Genomic DNA, 17,849 nt, shown 5'->3' with positions numbered 1-17,849 from the left:
GGTTTAAAGAATAAAGTCGGGCCAGTCGTGGTGGCTCATGCCTGTAATCCCAGCATTTTGGGAGGCCAAGGTGGGCGGATCACCTGAGGTCAGGAGTTTGAGACCAGCCTGGATAACATGGTGAAACCTCGTCTCTACTAAAAATACAAAAATTAGCCGGGCGTGGTGGCAGGTGCCTGTAATCCCAGCTACTCAGGATGCTGAGGCGGGATAATCGCTTGAACTCAGGAGGTGGATCTTGCAGTGAGCCAAGATTGTACCACTGCACTCCAGCCTGGGTGACACAGCAAGACTGTCTCAAAAAAAAAAAAAAAAAAAGAATAAAGTCACATCCCAAATTCAAGTATATTCACAATGCTAAAACCACTTAATAACTATGCTACAGTGTTTCACATTGCCTGAAATCTAACAAGGAAGAGTCTTTAAAGAATAAAATTAACATAAACGAATGCAAAATGTAACTGCCATAAGGAGTAATAGAAACGATGCTCACAGGGAGTTCCAAATCTAACATTTGCTGAAAAGCAAAGCAAGATGGCGTCATGAGTTTTAAGAATCCAGTAAATACTTCCTGATCTCCATGGGTTAAATTGATGGAATTACCTAGAGCTACAGCTGTGGCTGTATCTCACTTCTTTTGAACCCATAGTCAACTCATCTTTACTTTCCTAGAGATTAGAGGCAGCTGTGTAAATGGACCTTGATGTAGCCATAAACCAGCTCATTCTGACCTTGGTGCCAACAGGTGGTATAGGGAGTGCTTAGGCTGAGCTGATGACCAGGCGCCATCTTGCCTATCAGCAGTGGGCTAGATGAGGGTAGGCTGGACTTGATGAAGTGGCTGGGCTCAGATCCTCCTGTTATGTGTTTTAGAGACCCCACTGGCTTTTGCCAGTATCCCAGGCTGCACGGTTATGACTGACCTGAAGGATACAAAGGCTCCAGCTGGTTGTCTCACCCCAGAGAGAATTCCAGAGGTCCATCACATTTCCCAAGATCCTCTGCACTACAGCATTGTGTCAGTGTCCGCTTCTCAGAAGATCAGAGAACTAGAGTCTATTATCGGCATAGACCCAGGTAAGAAACAACGCATATGCACCTGGAGAAACCGACCACTGACATAATTTTCAGTGAAAAAGGCAGGATGCAAAATGTATCCACAGGATGATTTTTTAAATGTTGATACTGCATATAAATCTCAAAAAGACTAAAATTAAATACACCAAAATACTGACATTGATGGTCTCTAGGTAGTGCTATTATGAGTGATTTTTTTTTTTTTTTTTTTTGAGACAGGGTCTCACTCTATTGCCGAGGCTGGAGTGCAATAGCGTGATCTCGGCTCGCTGCAACCTCTGTCTCCCGGGTTCAAGTGATTCTCCTGTCTCAGTCTCCTGAATAGCTGGGATTACAGGCACGCACCACCATACCCGGCTCATTTTTGTATTTTTAGTAGAGATGAGATTTCACCATGTTGGCCAGGCTGGTCTTGAACTCTTGGCCTCCCAAAGTGCTGGGTTTACAGGCGTGAGCCACTGTGCCCAGCCTTGCTTTCTTCTTTGTGGCATTTTCTTTCTTTCTTTTTTTTTGAGATGGAGTCTCACTCTGTCACCCAGACTGGAGTGCAGTGGTACAATCTTAGTTCACTGCAACCTCCACCTCCAAGGTTCAAGTGATTCTCCTGCCTCAGCCTCCTGAGTAGCTAGGACTATAGGCACGTGCCACCGCACCCAGCTAATTTTTGTATTTTTAGTAGAGACGGGGTTTCACCATGTTGGCCAGGCTGGTCTCGAACTCCTGACCTCAGGTGATCCACCCATCTCAGCCTCCCAAAGCGCTGGGATTACAGGTGTAAGCCACCACGCCCAGTCGTTTTTGGCTTTTTCTTGTTGTTCTAAACTTTAACACTAAACATGTGAGGAAGTTCGTTGAGTTTATTTGCTGGGCATGTTGCCAGCCAGAAGCAGATGGAGTTAGGTAGGTAAGAAAAAAAGAGAATGGTTTCTAGGTAGGCAACTGCCACCATTTTAAAACAGTTATTTATGTAGTTTATTATTATTATTTAGAGATGGGAGGGCGGTGTCTCACTGTGTTGCCCAGGTTGGTCTTGGACTCCTAGGCTCAAGTGATTTTCCCGCCTCAGCCTCCCAAAGTGCTGGGACTATAGGCATGGAGCACCCAGCCTGTCCTGTACAGATTTAATGATGTCCCTAATCTCTCCCTTTTGTGCCATTGCCCTGGGGTTGGGCATGGAATAGATTATTTGTATACTAGGCAGCAGGGATAGTGTTAGGGGCAGGATTACTTTTCTGGGGATCCCCGTGGGGCAGGACCCTACAGCCACAGCCTCACAACAGTTTACAGTCAACTTGTATATTGTATAATGCATCTCAGAAGAAGGATAGCCCTTCTGTGGCTTTGGAACCACTGGCCTTCTGTACATGGGAGAGGGCTGGTGAGATCCCATAGGGGACCTGCTGATTCCAATTCGTTATTTGTTTTATTTTATTTTATTTTTTGAGACAAGGTCTCACTCTGTTACCCAGGCTGGAGTGCAGTGATGCAGTCTTGGCTCACTGTAACCTCCACCTCCTAGGCTCAAGCAATCCTCCCACCTCAGCCTCCTGAGTAGCTGGGACTACAGGCCGGCACCACCATACCCGGCTAATTTGTTGTTGTATTTTTAGTAGACACGGGGTTTTGCCATGTTACCCAGGCTGGTCTCAAACTCCTGAGCTCAAGTGGTCTGCCCACCTCAGCCTCCCAAAGTGCTGGGATTACAGGCATGAGCCACCACGCCTGGCCCTGCTGATTCCAGTTAGAAAGAGGTTTGCTGAAAGCTGGTTGAGGGGCTTTTAACTTCCAGCTATGTCTTCATTTAAGGGCTGAATTTCTAATCCCAGGTGGCCAGCAGAGACTGCAGTTTCACCTGCCATTCTGTGTGGTAAATTCCTTTGTTGGCAAACACTCAGGAGAGAATTACAGCGTAGACCATACCTCAGTTTCCTCATCAGCGTAACAGGAGTAATGACAATTATGCCTACCTCTCTGGGTTGTGATGCATAAAAAGGATAACGGTGTCACCTACCAAGTTGTACTGTGCCAGGCATCAGGCTGCCAGCAAGCATTTAACCGTTTCATCTTATTAAAGTCTCCCAGTGACTCTATGTGGAGGCAGCTATGATTCACTTCATTTAACAGGTGAGGAAACTGAGGCCGATAAGATGCAGAGACTTACCAGAGTCCACATACCTCGTAGGTGGTCAGGGCAGAACTTGAACCCGTGTCTGCTGACTTCAAGCCCATGATTTATAAATGTCAGCTAAATTAGAATCTGAATGTAAACGGTAAGTCACAGTCTTGCCTGGGCAGTTGAAAGAGTGCTCCAGTGACTCCTGGTTCACACACCGGTCCGTCTTCTGGACCTTCTCATGGGCCGTGCTCCTAAACCTGGGGTACAAACCATCCTTGGCACCTGGAATGACTGGAGAGAAGGCACATGTCGCCTCCCCACCGGCCCACCTGACTCTCATTCCCCAGAGTGAGGTGGACCAGTGGGGAGATCCAGGTAGCTAGCTGGATCAATAGTGGCTGACCTCCGTGGAGAGCTGAGGGGTGAGGCCAGCCTGCACATCAGCGGTCAGCTCTCTGGGCCAGACTCCCAGGGCCCAGACAGGACTGATTCCAGTGCCAGTTTAAAGCCTATGGCAGCTGGGCAGAGCCCCAAAACAGACAGGCTGAGACCTTCCCCTGCTGGCCAGCACTGTCACGAATCTGACAGTGCAGACCAGCCCTAGAAATGCCTAATTCTTGGGAGGCCAAGGTGGGAGGATCACTTGAGATCAGGAGTTCAAGATCAGCCTGGGCAACGTAGAGAGATCCTATCTACAAAAAAATAAAAAAATTAGCTAGGTGTGGTGGTGTCACACACCTGTGGTCCCAGCTACTGGGGAGGCTGAGGTGTGCAGATTACTTGAGTTCAGGAGGTTGAAGCTGCAGTGAGCCATGACTGCACCACTGCACTCCAGCCTGGGCAATAGAGCAAGATGTGAGAGAGAGGGAGGGAGGGAGGGAGGGAAGGAAGAAAGAAAGGAAGAATGGATGGATGGATGGATGTAGAGATGGGATCTCCCTGTGTTGCCCAGGCTGGTCTTGAACCCCTGGGTTCAAACAATCCTCCCTCCTTAGTCTCCCAAAGTGTTGAGATTACGGGCAGGAGCCACCGCTCCTGGTGCTCTGGATGGATATATTTTTTTAAATTTCTGCCGTACCTTCTCCTTCACAAACATTCTTACCCAAGCTGATGGCTCTCCATTTAGCACAGGGTCATGAGGGAAGATGAATTATTAACTCTATCATTAGCTCAGATTAAAAAATAAAAGTAATTGGGAAGTAAATTTATTGCAGATGTGGTGCACCCACTGCTTAATAAAACGAGCTAAGAGTTCAGCCACAAACACCATCCATCAATGCTGTGCAGACTGCAAGACGAAGCTTGAAGGATGATGCTGGGGGAGGCAGATTTACAGTTGTTGGATGTGTTGATGTCATCTGTTAAGGACCGTCTTTAATCCTCAAGAACAACAGATGCTTTTGATCCCCACTATATTAAACAAGCAGATAGAAGATTCATAACAGCGTCTTGAGCATTACTCACTGGGCATAAAAATAGGCCCACTCAGTCATTTTTGAGAGGGTGTTGGCTTGCATTTGAGGTGCCTGGGGAATATGAAGGGATATAGGGTTTATAGTAATGATTTTAGCACTGATGATAAAATCATTGTAAATGTATTGACCAATTTACAGTTGACCAAGTTCTCACTCTCCTCTTCTCCCTCTGGTGCTCACCGCGCCCTAGGAAGTAGGTTACATCCCAATTTTTTTACTTAAAAATGTTGTTATTCTTCTCCTCGCCCCCCTCTGTTTTTTGAGACAGTCTTGCTCTGTCACCCAGACTGGAGTGCAGTGGTGCGATCTCAGCTCACTGCAGCCTCTGCCTCCCAAGTTTGAGTGATTCTCTCCTGCCTCAGCCTCCTGAGTAGCTGGGATTATAGGTGTGCACCACCATGCCCGACTAATTTTTCTATTTTTAGTAGAGATGGGGCTTCATCATGTTGGCCAGGCTGGTCTCGATTTCCTGACTCATGGATTAGGTGATAGATCAGGTGATCCATCTGCCTCAACCTCCCAAAGTGCTGGGATTACGGATGTGAGTCACCCTGCCTGACCTAAAATTTCGTTTTACAAATGTTCTGCTGTTTTATTTATATGCTGTTATTTACTACCATAAACAATGCTGTGATGAACATCCTTATGACTGTTTGTGAATATGCCCATAATGACTTTGTTAGGAATAGTGGGCATGAGAGGTGACTTGCTGGCTCCAGTGGAATGCACAAATCTAAGACAGAAATCACCCTCCAGATAGCACTGCTCCAGTGTCCACTGCTCCCAGTACACTATGTGAGGTGCCATGTCCCCGTGACCCTCCTATACCTGGACTACCTCCCATTCTCCATGTGGGAAAACTGAGGCTCAGAGAGGTCAAGGGATGAGGCCAAGGTCACACAGCTACAATATGCCAGCACCTGGACTGGAATGCAAGTTTCCTGGTCCTAAGTCTAGAACTGTTCCTCCATAACAGAAATCCAAACCCCATGTCTTCTTTTTTTTTTTTTTTTTTTTTTTGAGACAGAGTCTCACTCTGTTGCCTAGGCTGGAGTGCAGTGGCACGATCTCGGCTCACTGCAACCTCCACCGCCCAAGTTGAAGCGATTCTCCTGCCTCAGCCTCCTGAGTAGCTGGGATTACAGGCGCCTGCTACCATGCCTGGCTAATTTTTGTATTTTTAGTAGAGACGGGGTTCCTACTACAACATAGGGGTTTCCCTATGTTGGCCAGGCTGCTCTTGAACTCCTGACCTCGTGATCAGCCTGCCTTGGCCTCCCAAAGTGCTAAGATTACAAGCGTGAGCCACCCCGCCCAGCCAACCCCGTGTCTTTCATATTTTCCAGGCACCTCAACTGTAAGCCAGTGTCCTCTCACGTCCCTTCAGTCCGCTGCTGATTTCAGCCACCGCCAGAGTGGAAGTTCTATGTCACACACTCTGCCTTCGCATGCACTGTTTTGCTCTGAGGTGACCTGAATGTAGACAAAGGCACAATAGGACCTCATGAGAGTGGCTGCCTGGCTTGGCGGCCGCTGGTGGGCATCTGTAGCACACACCGCAGCTTCCCCACTTGTATCCTCTGGCCCACCTGGGTTCACTTGCATAAAATTATGGGTGGCTCCCAGCATGACAGCCTCTTACCTTAGGGTCTTGGGTCTCTCTGCTCCGTCTGAGGACGCCCTCTGTCCCTCCAGAGTCTCCCTCATCACAGCAGGCACAGCCTGGAGGTGCAGAGGACTCAACGCCCTAACGGGCAGGTGGGTAAATGCCCAGTCTCCCTGTCCTCCGAAGACCCCACCGTTTCTTAGAGAATCTCAAGCCGCGCTGAGCCCTGGTTGCCTTTGAAGTTAACTTGCTCACTCACAATCCTTTACTGTTTTTTTCCGCTTTCCCCATCTTCTCGCTTGCATTTCCTGGGATCACCTCCCACGGAAATACTTGTGCCGAGGTCCTTGTGCTAGGGGTCTTCTTTGAGGGAATCCCCAGCCAAGACAGTACTGTTTCCCTTCCCTCTCATATTTTCCCTGTATTAGTTAGGGTTTGCTAGATTGCTGTCACCTAGAAGCCCCGGGATGCTTTGCTCAAATACAACAGAAGTGTGTTCCTCTCTCACACAGCAGGCCAGGGCGGGTCTTCCAGGGTGAGTGTCCTGGGTCAGCAGGAAGGGGACCTGCCCCACTCAGTCACTTAGGGACCCTGCAGGTCTGCCATTATATCCTGTGACCCCCAGGAGGTTCTGGCTGTCAATACTCCAGCCGCCAGGGAAAGGGAACGAGCTTGGAGGTGTGTGTGGAGGTGCATGCCAGGCCCAGAGGTGGCATGTGTCACTTCCATCACGATCCAGTAGAGAGAACCCAATCTTGCAGCCACACCTGACTGAAGGGAGGCTCCTCAGCCATTTACCCCTCTCTCTTTCACTGCTGGGGTCAGGGGGTGGGGGTAGAATACACTGTGGTGAGCAATTTGCAGTCTCTGCCGCAGCCCTCAAAAAAAACAAAGCAAACAAACTAAAAACCCAAACTGCTCTTACTATAAAGTTTCTACTTTAAAAATAATCACTTTTGGCTGGGTGTCGTGGCTCACGCCTGTAATCCCAGCACTTTGGGAGGCCAAGGTGGGAAGATCGCTTGAGCCTGGTAGTTTGAGACCAGACTGGGCAACATAGCAAGGCCCTATCTTTTAAAAAAGTGCCAAAAAAAATTAGCGGTATGTGGTGACGCGTGCCCAGCTACTCGGGAGGCTGACACAGGAGGATCACTTGAGCCCAGGAGTTCAAGGTTGCAGTGAGCTGTGATCGTGCCACTACATTCCAGCCTAGATGACAGAGCGAAACCCTATCATAAATAAATACATAAAAACAATTTTAAAAGTAAAGATAGTTAGTTTTACATTCTATTTTATTTTTGTCATTTCAGGGAACCGGGGGATTGGACACCTGCTCTGTAAAGACGAGCTGCTGAAGGCCTCTCTCTCGCTGTCCCATGCCCGCTCAGTGCTCATCACCACTGGGTTCCCGACGCATTTCAATCATGAGCCTCCGGAAGAGACAGATGGCCCACCAGGAGCTGTTGCTCTGGCCGCCTTCCTGCAGGCCTTGGAGAAGGAGGTAGCCATAATCGTTGACCAGAGAGCCTGGAACTTGCACCAGAAGATTGTCGAAGACGCTGTTGAGCAAGGTGAGCAGTGAGATGCGCTTGGTCCGTTTCCCCAGATGGGCTTTGTGGACGGAGGCTGGAGTGAATCCGCATCTGCAGCACAGAGCATTCTCCTTCCAGCTCACAGCTCCGTTGTAAGCTGCATAGCCTGATTTTATAGACGAAGAGACTGAGGCTCTGAGAGGTCCAGGAGATTTTCCCAGGTGGAAATGGCGAGCTGGAATTTGAACTTGGATCCACCAGGCTCCAAAGCATGGGATCCTTCCTGCACACCTGCTGTTCTCCCTGTGCGATGGGGGGAATGACCTGCTGAGTATTAGCAACCAGGGGCAGCCCTGGACCACCAGAGCTGGGGAGGATAGTGGAGTGTGCAGTGGCTGAAAGGCTCAGACAGCCGTCCCACCTGGTGGTGACGGGCAGGGCTGCACCTGGAGCACCCAGTGGGCGTTATTGCTGCAGGTGTTGGAGACTCGAGGCTGTAATTCCACTGTCCATGTAACCGAATCAGCCTCAGGCTCAGTGTGAACAACCGCTACTCACCGCACCTCCATCCTGCAGGAAGTGTTATCAGGCATGAGCTGGAAGCCTGGTGAATCTCACCTGCCTCCCACTACCGATCACTCTGTGTCCCTCAAAATGCATTCTTCAGAGGTATGTTTTTTCCTTTTAGCATTTAAAAAGGGCTTTAAACCCAGTAAGGCATACCCTAAAGCAGCCATTGTGTCAGAAGTTTCCAAAAGCCTGTGTCTGTACATGCAGAATCCATTTCATGCAGCAAATGGGTGTTGAACTCAAGTATGTGCCAGGCACTCTGTTAGGTTCTTGAGATCCACCCGTGAGCAAAACTGACAACAGTCCTGCCCCCACAGAGAGTATCTTCCAGCAGAGTGTGACAGACAAGAAACAACATGTAAGATGAAGGCACAGTGTGTTCGAGTGATGATGCCATGGGGAAAATGGACCAGGATGAGGAGACTGGAGAGTGAGGGGCTGGGCGGTGGCAGCATCGGGGGACAGCTGTCACTTTAAACAGGATGGCCAGGAAGACCCCCTGGAGAAGGTGGCCTTTGAGTCCAGAATTCAGGTTGATGATGAGGGCGTGAGGCTTGGGCTGGTTGAGGGAAGGGCATCCTCACCTGTGGCAATGGCTGGGGCAGAGGCCATTGGGTGGAGTGGGGGCCCAGTGGGTTTAAGAAAGGATGACATGCTGGCTGACAGGCCTGGAGTGAATGAGGAAAAGGGAATTGGCACGAGGGACAGAGAGGTAACAGGGACCAGATGGGGCAGGGCCTCGCAGGACCCTGTGGGCAGCTGGGCTTTTGTTCTGGGTGAGATGGGGAGCCCAGGATTTCTCTGAGTAGGGGACAGCCATGTTCTGTGTGAGTTGTAAGCGATCACTGGGGTGCAGAGACAAGGGTGGAAATGGGAGACTGATGAGTTATGGAAGGTGGGAGAGGAGGACGGTTTGGAGTGGGGGTGCGTCATGGCACATCCCTTCAACCCCATTTCTGATTTCAGCCGCCACTGCGGTGGAAGTTCTGAGTCACATTGACCCGATTGGGCCCTGCCACAAGCTAGGGCCCTGCAGGGCCTCTCCAAAGCCATGTGGAATCACTGGCTGATGGCTTCAGGGCACCCTCAACCCCTGGGGGACAGGACCTGAGGTTAAGTGACCTGTCCCCTGTCTTTTGGAGACACACAGGTCCTAGTGGAACTGAGGCCCCACTCCCTAGAGCAGCAACCTTGAAGGTGCATGTTCCCTCCTTCCCAGCCTCACTCTCCCTGTTCCTCCCACATGCTTCCTGGCACCATCTCCCAAGAGACCATCTGCACCCAAGTCTCAAGTTCTGGTTTCAAAGGAACCTAAAGAGACACAAGGTACAGATACAGAGGGCAGGGGGTATTGTGAGAAGTAGCTAGATGCTGTATCTATTTTGCAGTCCACATGATTTCCAGATGGATGGGATATGGGTGTGAGGAGAAGGATCAGGGCTTGCTCTGAGGTTTGCGGCCTGGTAACTGAAAGGATGGAGTTGCCGTGAACCGAGATGGGGAAGACGGGCATGTTTAGGGGTATATCAAGAGTCCAGATTTGACATTTGCACCCTGATGGAGGGATTGTAAAATGGTACAGATGCTATCAAAAACAGATGGCAGTGGCTCAAACAGTTAAAAATAGCAAATGCCATAGGGTCCAGCAATTCCACTTCCAGGCATATACCCCCAAAAAAGGAAAGCAGGGACTCAGAGGTATTTGCCCCCCCGTGCTCATAGCACTTTATTTGCGATAGTCAAGAGGAGGAACCAAACCAAGTGCCCATCGATGGATGAATAGATAAACAAAATGTAGTAGATAATTATTACTCAGCCTTAAAAAGGCAGGAAGTTCCGACACATGCTATAACATACATGAACCTTGAGGACATCTTGAGAAGTGGATTAAGCCAGTCATATTGTATGACTCCACTCATATGACGTGCCTGGAGTAGGCAAACTCATTGGGCAGAAGGTAGAATGGTGGTTGCCAGCAGCTGGGAGGAGAGGGGAATGGGGAGTTGCTTATAGGTACAGGGGTTCAGTTTGGAATGATGAGAAAGTTCTGGAGATGAATAGGGGTGATGGTTGCACAACGATGTGAACATACTTTATGCTACTGAACCTGAAAATGGCTAAAACAGTCCAGGCGCAGTGACTCATGCCTGTAATCCCAGCACTTCGGGAGGCTGAGACAGGCGGGTCACTTGAGGTCAGGAGTTCAAGACCAGCCTGGCCAACATAACAAAACCCCATTTCTACTAAAAATACAAAAATTAGCCAGGTGTGGTGGCGCACACCTTTAATCCCAGCTACATGGGAGGCTGAGACACAAGAGTCACTTGAACCCAGGAGGTGGAGGTTGCAGTGAGCTGAGATCATGCCACTGCACTCAAGCTTGGGTAACAAAGTAAAACTGTGTCTCTAAGTAAATAAATAAATAAATAGGCTAAGATGGTAAATTTTATGTTGCATGTATTTTACCATAATTTTTAGGAGAATGCGTGTTTGACCCTGTTAGGCATGAGGTGTCTGTTAGACACACAGTGGAGAAGTCAAGGAGGCACTTAGTGATATATAAAGGGTTCAGGAGAGCAGCATGGGCAAGGAGAAATTGGGAGGCTGTTGGCGTGTCGGTGGGCTCCCAAGTCAAGATGCTGGGTGAAATCACCGTGGGAATAAATGGAGGCAGAGCAAAGGACCCAGGATTGCGTCCTGGGTCTCCCAGTGTTAAGAGGACAAGGAGAAGGGCGGAGCAGGTAGCGAGGGGGATGAGAAGGAACGGCGCTGAGGCCAGAGGAAAGGCAAGGGGCTGTGTTTCCGTAGAGCAGAGAAAGGCCTCAGGAGGAAGGGCTGGCAACGGCGTAGAGCACCACTCGCAGGCCAACCCTCGTTTCCATCGGACAGCGGTGTTGCCAGGTATTTTCAGCTGCCCCCTTCCCAGAAGTCACTCTGCCCTCTCTGCTCACTTGACAGCCTGGCTTGGAGATGCCTGCCAGACTCCACTCAGATCTGGGTCTTGTCTCTCGTCCTCATGGGAGCTCAGAAGGTGGAATTTGCTATATTGGATTTTGCAGAACTTCCATTACATTTGGATGAAGAATGTAAAAGCAATTTGGCCTTTTAATGAAAATTATTTCAGCTCCCTGCCGTCTTAAGCTCTGTGTGGAGACTTCGTCTTTGGCCAGTGAATATGCTGGGATTCTACCCCAACCTGCTGGGAGATAGATCAGTTAATGAAAACCAAGTTCATTTTATTTTATTTTGGGGTTTTTGTGTATTTCCCACGTATTCTACAACAATATGTGTTCTTTTTGTAATTAAAAACTCCTATTTTTAAGAGTCAAATTCACTTTGATTCCCTTTTGGAAATCACTCCAATGTAAGTAAGTAACCCAAGGCACAGACTCTGGGAATTTCCTTCAGTTGTTCTTGACCTTCCCTGAAGGTATGCAGGGAGGTAGGGAGTGGGTGGGAATTTGGGGTGAGAATTGGAGCTATGAAACTGACATATATACATGGCCTTGCCCAAGTTGTTTGGCATCTCTGAGCCTCAGTTTTCCTCCTCTTTAAAATGGGGATATTGATGGTTTTTTGGTTTTTTTCTTTCCTTTTTTTTTTTTTTTTTTTGAGATGGTGTCTCGCTCTGTTGCCCAGGCTGGAGTGCAGTGGCACGATCTCAGCTAACTGCAGCCTCTGCTTCCCGGGTTCAAGCAATTCTCCTGCCTCAGCCTCCTGAGTAGCTGGGACTGTAGGTGCCCCCACCACGCCCGGCTAATTTTTTGTATTTTTAGTGGAGTCGGGGTTTCACCGTGTTAGCTGGGATGGTCTCAATCTCCTGACCTCGTGATCCACCCACCTCAGCCTCCCAAAGTGCTGGAATTACAGGCATGAGGGACCGCGCCCAGGCTATGATGGTTTTTATCACATAGAATTGTTGTAAAAATTAAATCAGAGTGTTCACATTGAGTGCTTAGCAGAGGGCTGGCGCACTGTCACCAAGGGCATATAAATGTGTGCCCAGCCCTCGTGACAGCAGTGGGCCAGAACAGGCACTGTTCCCGCAGTATTATGGGCACCTTGCGTGCAGCGTATCTGATAGGCTGTATTAGCCCAATTCTGCCCTCCACCCCTGTCAACCCTAGAGTTTACCCAGGACCAAAAGTAAACTTAAGTATCCTGTGTGTCGTGGCCTCGGCTTACCTAACATGTTCTACAGATAGATGTTGTTCGATAACAGTAATGATAGCCTTCAAAGAAGCTTTTGAAAAGCTAACGTGAATTTCCAAAATCCAACACTAGAGCTGATGTGTGCCCCGCTTGCCTTTATTTTCAAGGTGTTCTGAAGACGCCGATCCCGATGTTAACTTACCAAGGTGGATCAGTGGAAGCTGCCCAGGCATTCCTGTGCAAAGATGGAGACCCACAAACACCTAGGTACGTATGTCCCATCCCAGTTTAAGTGGCGGATGGTAGAAACGCCCATATGCGCTCTTAACTTAGCCAGCAAAGCTGAGCCTTTCAGAGGGAACGAAGCCATGAGCCAAGGAAGATGGGTTCTCATGGACCAGACTAACAAATGAAGCTGGGGGTTTCAAGGTGTCCTGGGGGCCTCACAGAGCATCTCTGGAAGTAACAGATCCCTGGTCAGTAGAGAGGGACAGCATATCTTCCTGATAGAGGGGAGACATAGATGTAAAAAAAAAAAAGACTAGAAGTTTCTCAGTCTCAAACTATGGGTCATGACATGTTAGATAATAGTGAAATCATTTCAGTTGAGGTATCCAGCACCTTTGGAAAATGAAATAGAAATACAGCATCATTGTATATCTTGTATAGTAATGGTAAGTACTCCCTCATAAGACTGTACGTGCAAGTGTGTGTATTTCTTACTGTGTGTTATGGTCAAACTTTTTTGGTTTTTTGGATGAGGGGATGGAGTCTTGCTCTGTTGCCCAGGCTGGAGTACAGTGGTGTGATCTCGGCTCACTGCAACCTCCCCCTTCCAGGTGCCAGTGATTCTCCTGCCTCAGCCTCACAAGTAGCTGGGATTACAGGCACGCACCATCACACCTGGCTATTTTTTCTATTTTTAGTAGAGATAGGGTTTCGCCATGTTGACCAGGCTGGTCTGGAACTCCTGACCTCAAGTGATCCACCTACCTCGGCCTCCCAAAGTGCTGGGATTACAGGTGTGAGCCACCGTGCCTGGCCTCTCTGAACCATTTTTAAGCTTACACTTCAGTGGCATAAAAGTACACTCACATTGCTGTGCAGGCATCATCTCCATCCATCTTCAGAACTCTTTTCATCTTGCAAAACTGAAAGTCTGTGCTCCATTCAAAGATAATTCTCCATCTCCTCCTCAACCCAGCCTCTGGCAACCACAATTCTACTTTCTGTCTTTATGAGTTTGACTGTTCGAGGCACCTTGTGTAAGTGGAATCATCCAATATTTGTCCTTTTGTGACTGCTCATTTCACTTAGCATAATGTCCTCAAAGCTGATGTCGCATGTGCCAGAATGTCCTGCCTTTTGAAGGCTGAATAACATTCGCTTGTGTGTATATACCACATTATGTTTTGGCATTCATCCAGCAGTGGGCTCTTGGTCTGCTTCCTGCTCTTAGCTATGCTGAATACTGCTGCTATGAGCATGGGTGGACAAATACCTCCTTGAGTCTTTCACTTCCCCTGGACACACAAGTTGAAGTGAAATTGCTGGAACATATGGTATGTTCTATTTTTAATTATTTGAGGAACGGCCATACTATTTTTTATAGCAGAGTTGAGATTTTTGAAGAACACTGTCTTGGAAGGATTGAGAGAGATGTAAAAGTACAATATGTATATTCTTTTTTTTTGAGACAGAGTCTTGCTCTGTCGCCCAGGCTAGAGTGCAGTGGCACAATCTTGGCTCACTGCAGCCTCTGCCTCCCTGGTTCAAGTGATTCTTGTGCCTCGGCCTCCCAAGAAGCTAGGATTACAGGCACCCGCCACGGTACCTGGCTAATATTTTATATTTTTAGTAGAGACTGGGTTTCACCATGTTGACCAGGCTGGTCTTGAACTCCTGGTCTCAGGTGATCCACCCACCTCAGCCTCCTGAAGTGCTGAGATTAGAGGCATGAGTCACTGTGCCTGCCTTTTTTTTTTTTTCTCCCTTGAGACAGGGTCTCACTCTGTCACCCAGGCTGGAGTGCAGTGGTGTGATCTTGGCTCACTGCTACCTCTGCCTCCTGGGCTCAGGCGATTCTCCCACCTCAGCCTCCCAAGGATAGCTGGGACTACAGACACACGCCAGCACACCTGGCTAATTTCTGTATTTTTAGTAGAAACAAGGTTTCACCACGTTGCCCAGGCTGGTCTCAAACTCCTGGGCTCAAGTGATCTGCCTGCCTCGGCCTCCCAAAGAGCTGGTATTACAGGTGTGAGCCACTGTGCCCAGGCTGCATGTTCTTAAATTGAATTGTCAAAACAGGATTCCTGCTAGTAACAATAGCAACAATAATCACTGTAACTAATGCTGACTGAGCACTAAGTAGGTTCAGGGCTTCATAACAAGCGTCTCCTGTGCATTTTCTCGTTTTTCCCTTCGAACATTGTGTGAGGTAGACACTGGGGTCATGTCACCTTACAGATGCAGAAATGAAGGTTAGGAAGGGTAAGCAATTTGCTCAAGGCCCGTGGCAGGAGGACCTGGAATCAGAACCCAGATGATGATCTGCCGCAGTCCACATCTGACCATTATGCCATCTGTGCCCCTTATTTCTCTGTTTCTATCTAAAGAAGTTTATCTTTGTGTTAGATTCATTCCTTTTATATTTTGAGCCCTTTTCCTTCTGTTTTGTGTCTGTAAACTGAACAAGTTCCTGGAAGGGGCCAGCGGCAGGCCAATAGCAGCCAATACTCTCAGCCTCTCGGCCTGGCTGTCCCTGCTGGTCAAAGGGGATCTGGGTGGGTACCAGCAATGTTCCCATCCCCCATAGCAACCCTGACCATTGGCCTCCTGCTTTTATAGGCTCTGACCCTACTAAAGAAATTGCTGAGGATTCCAATGCTGGACTTTTTTTTTTTTTTTTTTGAGACAGTCTCACTCTGTCGCCCAGGCTGGAATGCAGTGGTGCAATCTCGGCTCACTGCAAGCTCCACCTCCCAGGTTCAAGCGATTCTCCTGCATCAGCCTCCCAAGTAGCTGGGACTATAGGTACCTACCACCATGCCCAGCTGATTTTTTAGTACAGATGGGGTTTCACCATGTTGATCAGGCTGTTCTCGAACTCCTGACCTCAAGTGATCCACCTGCCTTGGCCTCCCAAAGGGCTGGGATTATAGGCATGAACCACCGTGCCCAGCCCCAATGCTGTATCTTAAACTGATTTGATAGACTAGCCTCCAGCACAGGTCCTGGCCTGGAGTAGATGTGTCACCAAGTTCTGCAGTAATGGAGGAAGCAAAGAAAGAGAGAAGCATCCTTCGCACAAACACAAGAAGGCATGAACCCAGCAGAGCAGCCACCTCTCCATAAGGACCCTCTGACCTTTACTTCCTGGCAGATTTGACCACCTGGTGGCCATAGAGCGCGCTGGAAGGGCTGCCGATGGCAATTACTACAATGCAAGGAAGATGAACATCAAGCACTTGGTTGACCCCATTGACGATCTTTTTCTTGCTGCGAAGAAGATTCCCGGAATCTCATCAACTGGTAAGTATGGGGTACTGGGGATGCACCAAGAACGTGGCCCCGTGAAGTATCTTTTTGTTGTTGTTGTTATGGAGTTTTGTTCTGTCACCCAGGCTGGAGTGCAGTGGCACGATCTTGGCTCACTCCAACCACTGCCTCCTGGGTTCGAGTGATTGTCCTGCCTCAGCCTCCCAAGTAGCTGGGATTACAGGCACGCACCACCACGCCTGGCTAATTTTTGTATGTTTGGTAGAGACGAGGTTTCACCATATTGGCCAGGCTGGTCTTGAACTCCTGACCTCAAGTGATCTACCTGCCTCAGCCTCCCAAGGTGCTGGGATTACAGGCGTGAGCCACCATGCTCAGCCAAAGTGTCTTTTTACTGACTATTGAACACATGACCAGAAAGAGTTATGTGGAGACCATCATTTTCCACTGCAAAGACAGTTTTTGTTCATTATGGTTGGTATAGACACTAATGACACCGCCATTTAGAAATCCAACATCCCCACAAGCAAGGGAGGGAAAACGTATTCTATTTGCCCGACTCTAAAGTAATAAAACTAATATTACAGTAATATCAATAGTAAAATTAAAGCATGGCGTATTATTTTGGTCATATAGGACAGAATGTACCATATATTATTTTATGAAGCATGTTAATTTAAAAATTATCTAATACATGGTTAGTATTTCAATTTTTTTTTTTTTTTTGAGGCAGAGTCTCACTCTGTTGCCCAGGCTGGTGTGCGGTGGTACAATCTCAGCTCACTGCAATCTCCACCTCCTGGACTCAAGCAGTCCTCCCATCTCAGCCTCCCGAGTAGCTGGGACTACAGGGTGTGCTACGATGCTTGGGTAATGTCACGTGCGTCCGTGTGAAGAGAGTCCACCAACAGGCTTTGTGTGAGCAACAGGGCTGTTTATTTCACCTGGGTGCAGGCAGGCTGAGTACGAAAAAAGTCAGTGAAGGGTGGTGGGATTATCATTGGTTCTTATAGGTTTGGGATAGGTGGTGGAGTTAGGAGCAATTTTTTGCAGGCAGGGAGTAGATCTCACAAAGTACATTCTCAAGGGCAGGGAGGGTATTACAAAGTACCTTGTTAAGGGCAGGGGAGGATATTACAAAGTACCTTCTCGAGGGTGGGGAAAATGTATAGTACAAAGTACATACACAAGGGTGGGGGAATATCACAAAGTACATTATCGCAAGGATGGGGAGGGTGTATTGTCACAAAGTCAATTGATCACGGTAGGGCAGGAACAAATCACAATGGTGGAATGTCATCAGTTAAGGTAGGAACTGGCTATTTTCACTTCTTTTGTGGCTCTTCAGTTGCTTAAGGCCATCTGGATGTGTACGTGCAGGTCACAGGGGATATGATGGCTTAACTTGGACTCAGAGGCCTGACAGGTAACTTTTTTTTTGTTTTTTTTTTTTTGAGGCAAAGTCTCGCTCTGTTGCCAGACTGGAGTGCAGTGGCGCGATCTCGGCTCACTGCAACCTCTGCCTCCCAGGTTCAAGTGATTCCCCTGCCTCAGCTTCCTGAGTAGCTGGGACTATAGGCGCATGCCACCAAGCCCAGCTAATTTTTGTATTTTTAGTAGACACGGGATTTCACCGTGTTGGCCAGGATGGTCTTGATTTCTTGACCTCATGATCCACCTGCCTCGGCCTCCCAAAGTGCTGGGATTACAGGTGTGAGCCACCATGCCCGGTCGCTTGGCTAACTTTAAAAAATTTTTTTGGTAGAGATAAGGTCTCACTATATTGCTCAGCCTGGTCTCGAACTCCTGAGCTCAAGCTA

The 17,849-nt window shown here is 48.4% G+C and overlaps 1 protein-coding gene across 8 annotated transcripts in view; it reads left to right on the top strand.

The window, feature by feature from the left end:
- Positions 1 to 17,849, top strand: part of DGLUCY (D-glutamate cyclase) — a 162,711-nt gene that overhangs the window by 127,070 nt on the left and 17,792 nt on the right. For all 8 annotated transcript variants that reach the window (XM_023205466.1, XM_023205460.2, XM_023205458.2 and 5 more), the window contains exons 8-11: positions 874 to 1,077; positions 7,585 to 7,845; positions 12,696 to 12,795; positions 15,914 to 16,062. In XM_023205466.1, the coding sequence (XP_023061234.1) occupies positions 874 to 1,077; positions 7,585 to 7,845; positions 12,696 to 12,795; positions 15,914 to 16,062 (714 nt within the window). The remainder of the gene's footprint in view (positions 1 to 873; positions 1,078 to 7,584; positions 7,846 to 12,695; positions 12,796 to 15,913; positions 16,063 to 17,849) is intronic.

Source organism: Piliocolobus tephrosceles, chromosome 6 (assembly GCF_002776525.5).
Source record: "Piliocolobus tephrosceles isolate RC106 chromosome 6, ASM277652v3, whole genome shotgun sequence".
Classification (NCBI taxonomy): domain Eukaryota; kingdom Metazoa; phylum Chordata; class Mammalia; order Primates; family Cercopithecidae; genus Piliocolobus; species Piliocolobus tephrosceles.
The sequence above is the reverse complement of the archived record's forward strand: the minus strand, read 5'-3'. Positions and strand labels throughout refer to the sequence as shown.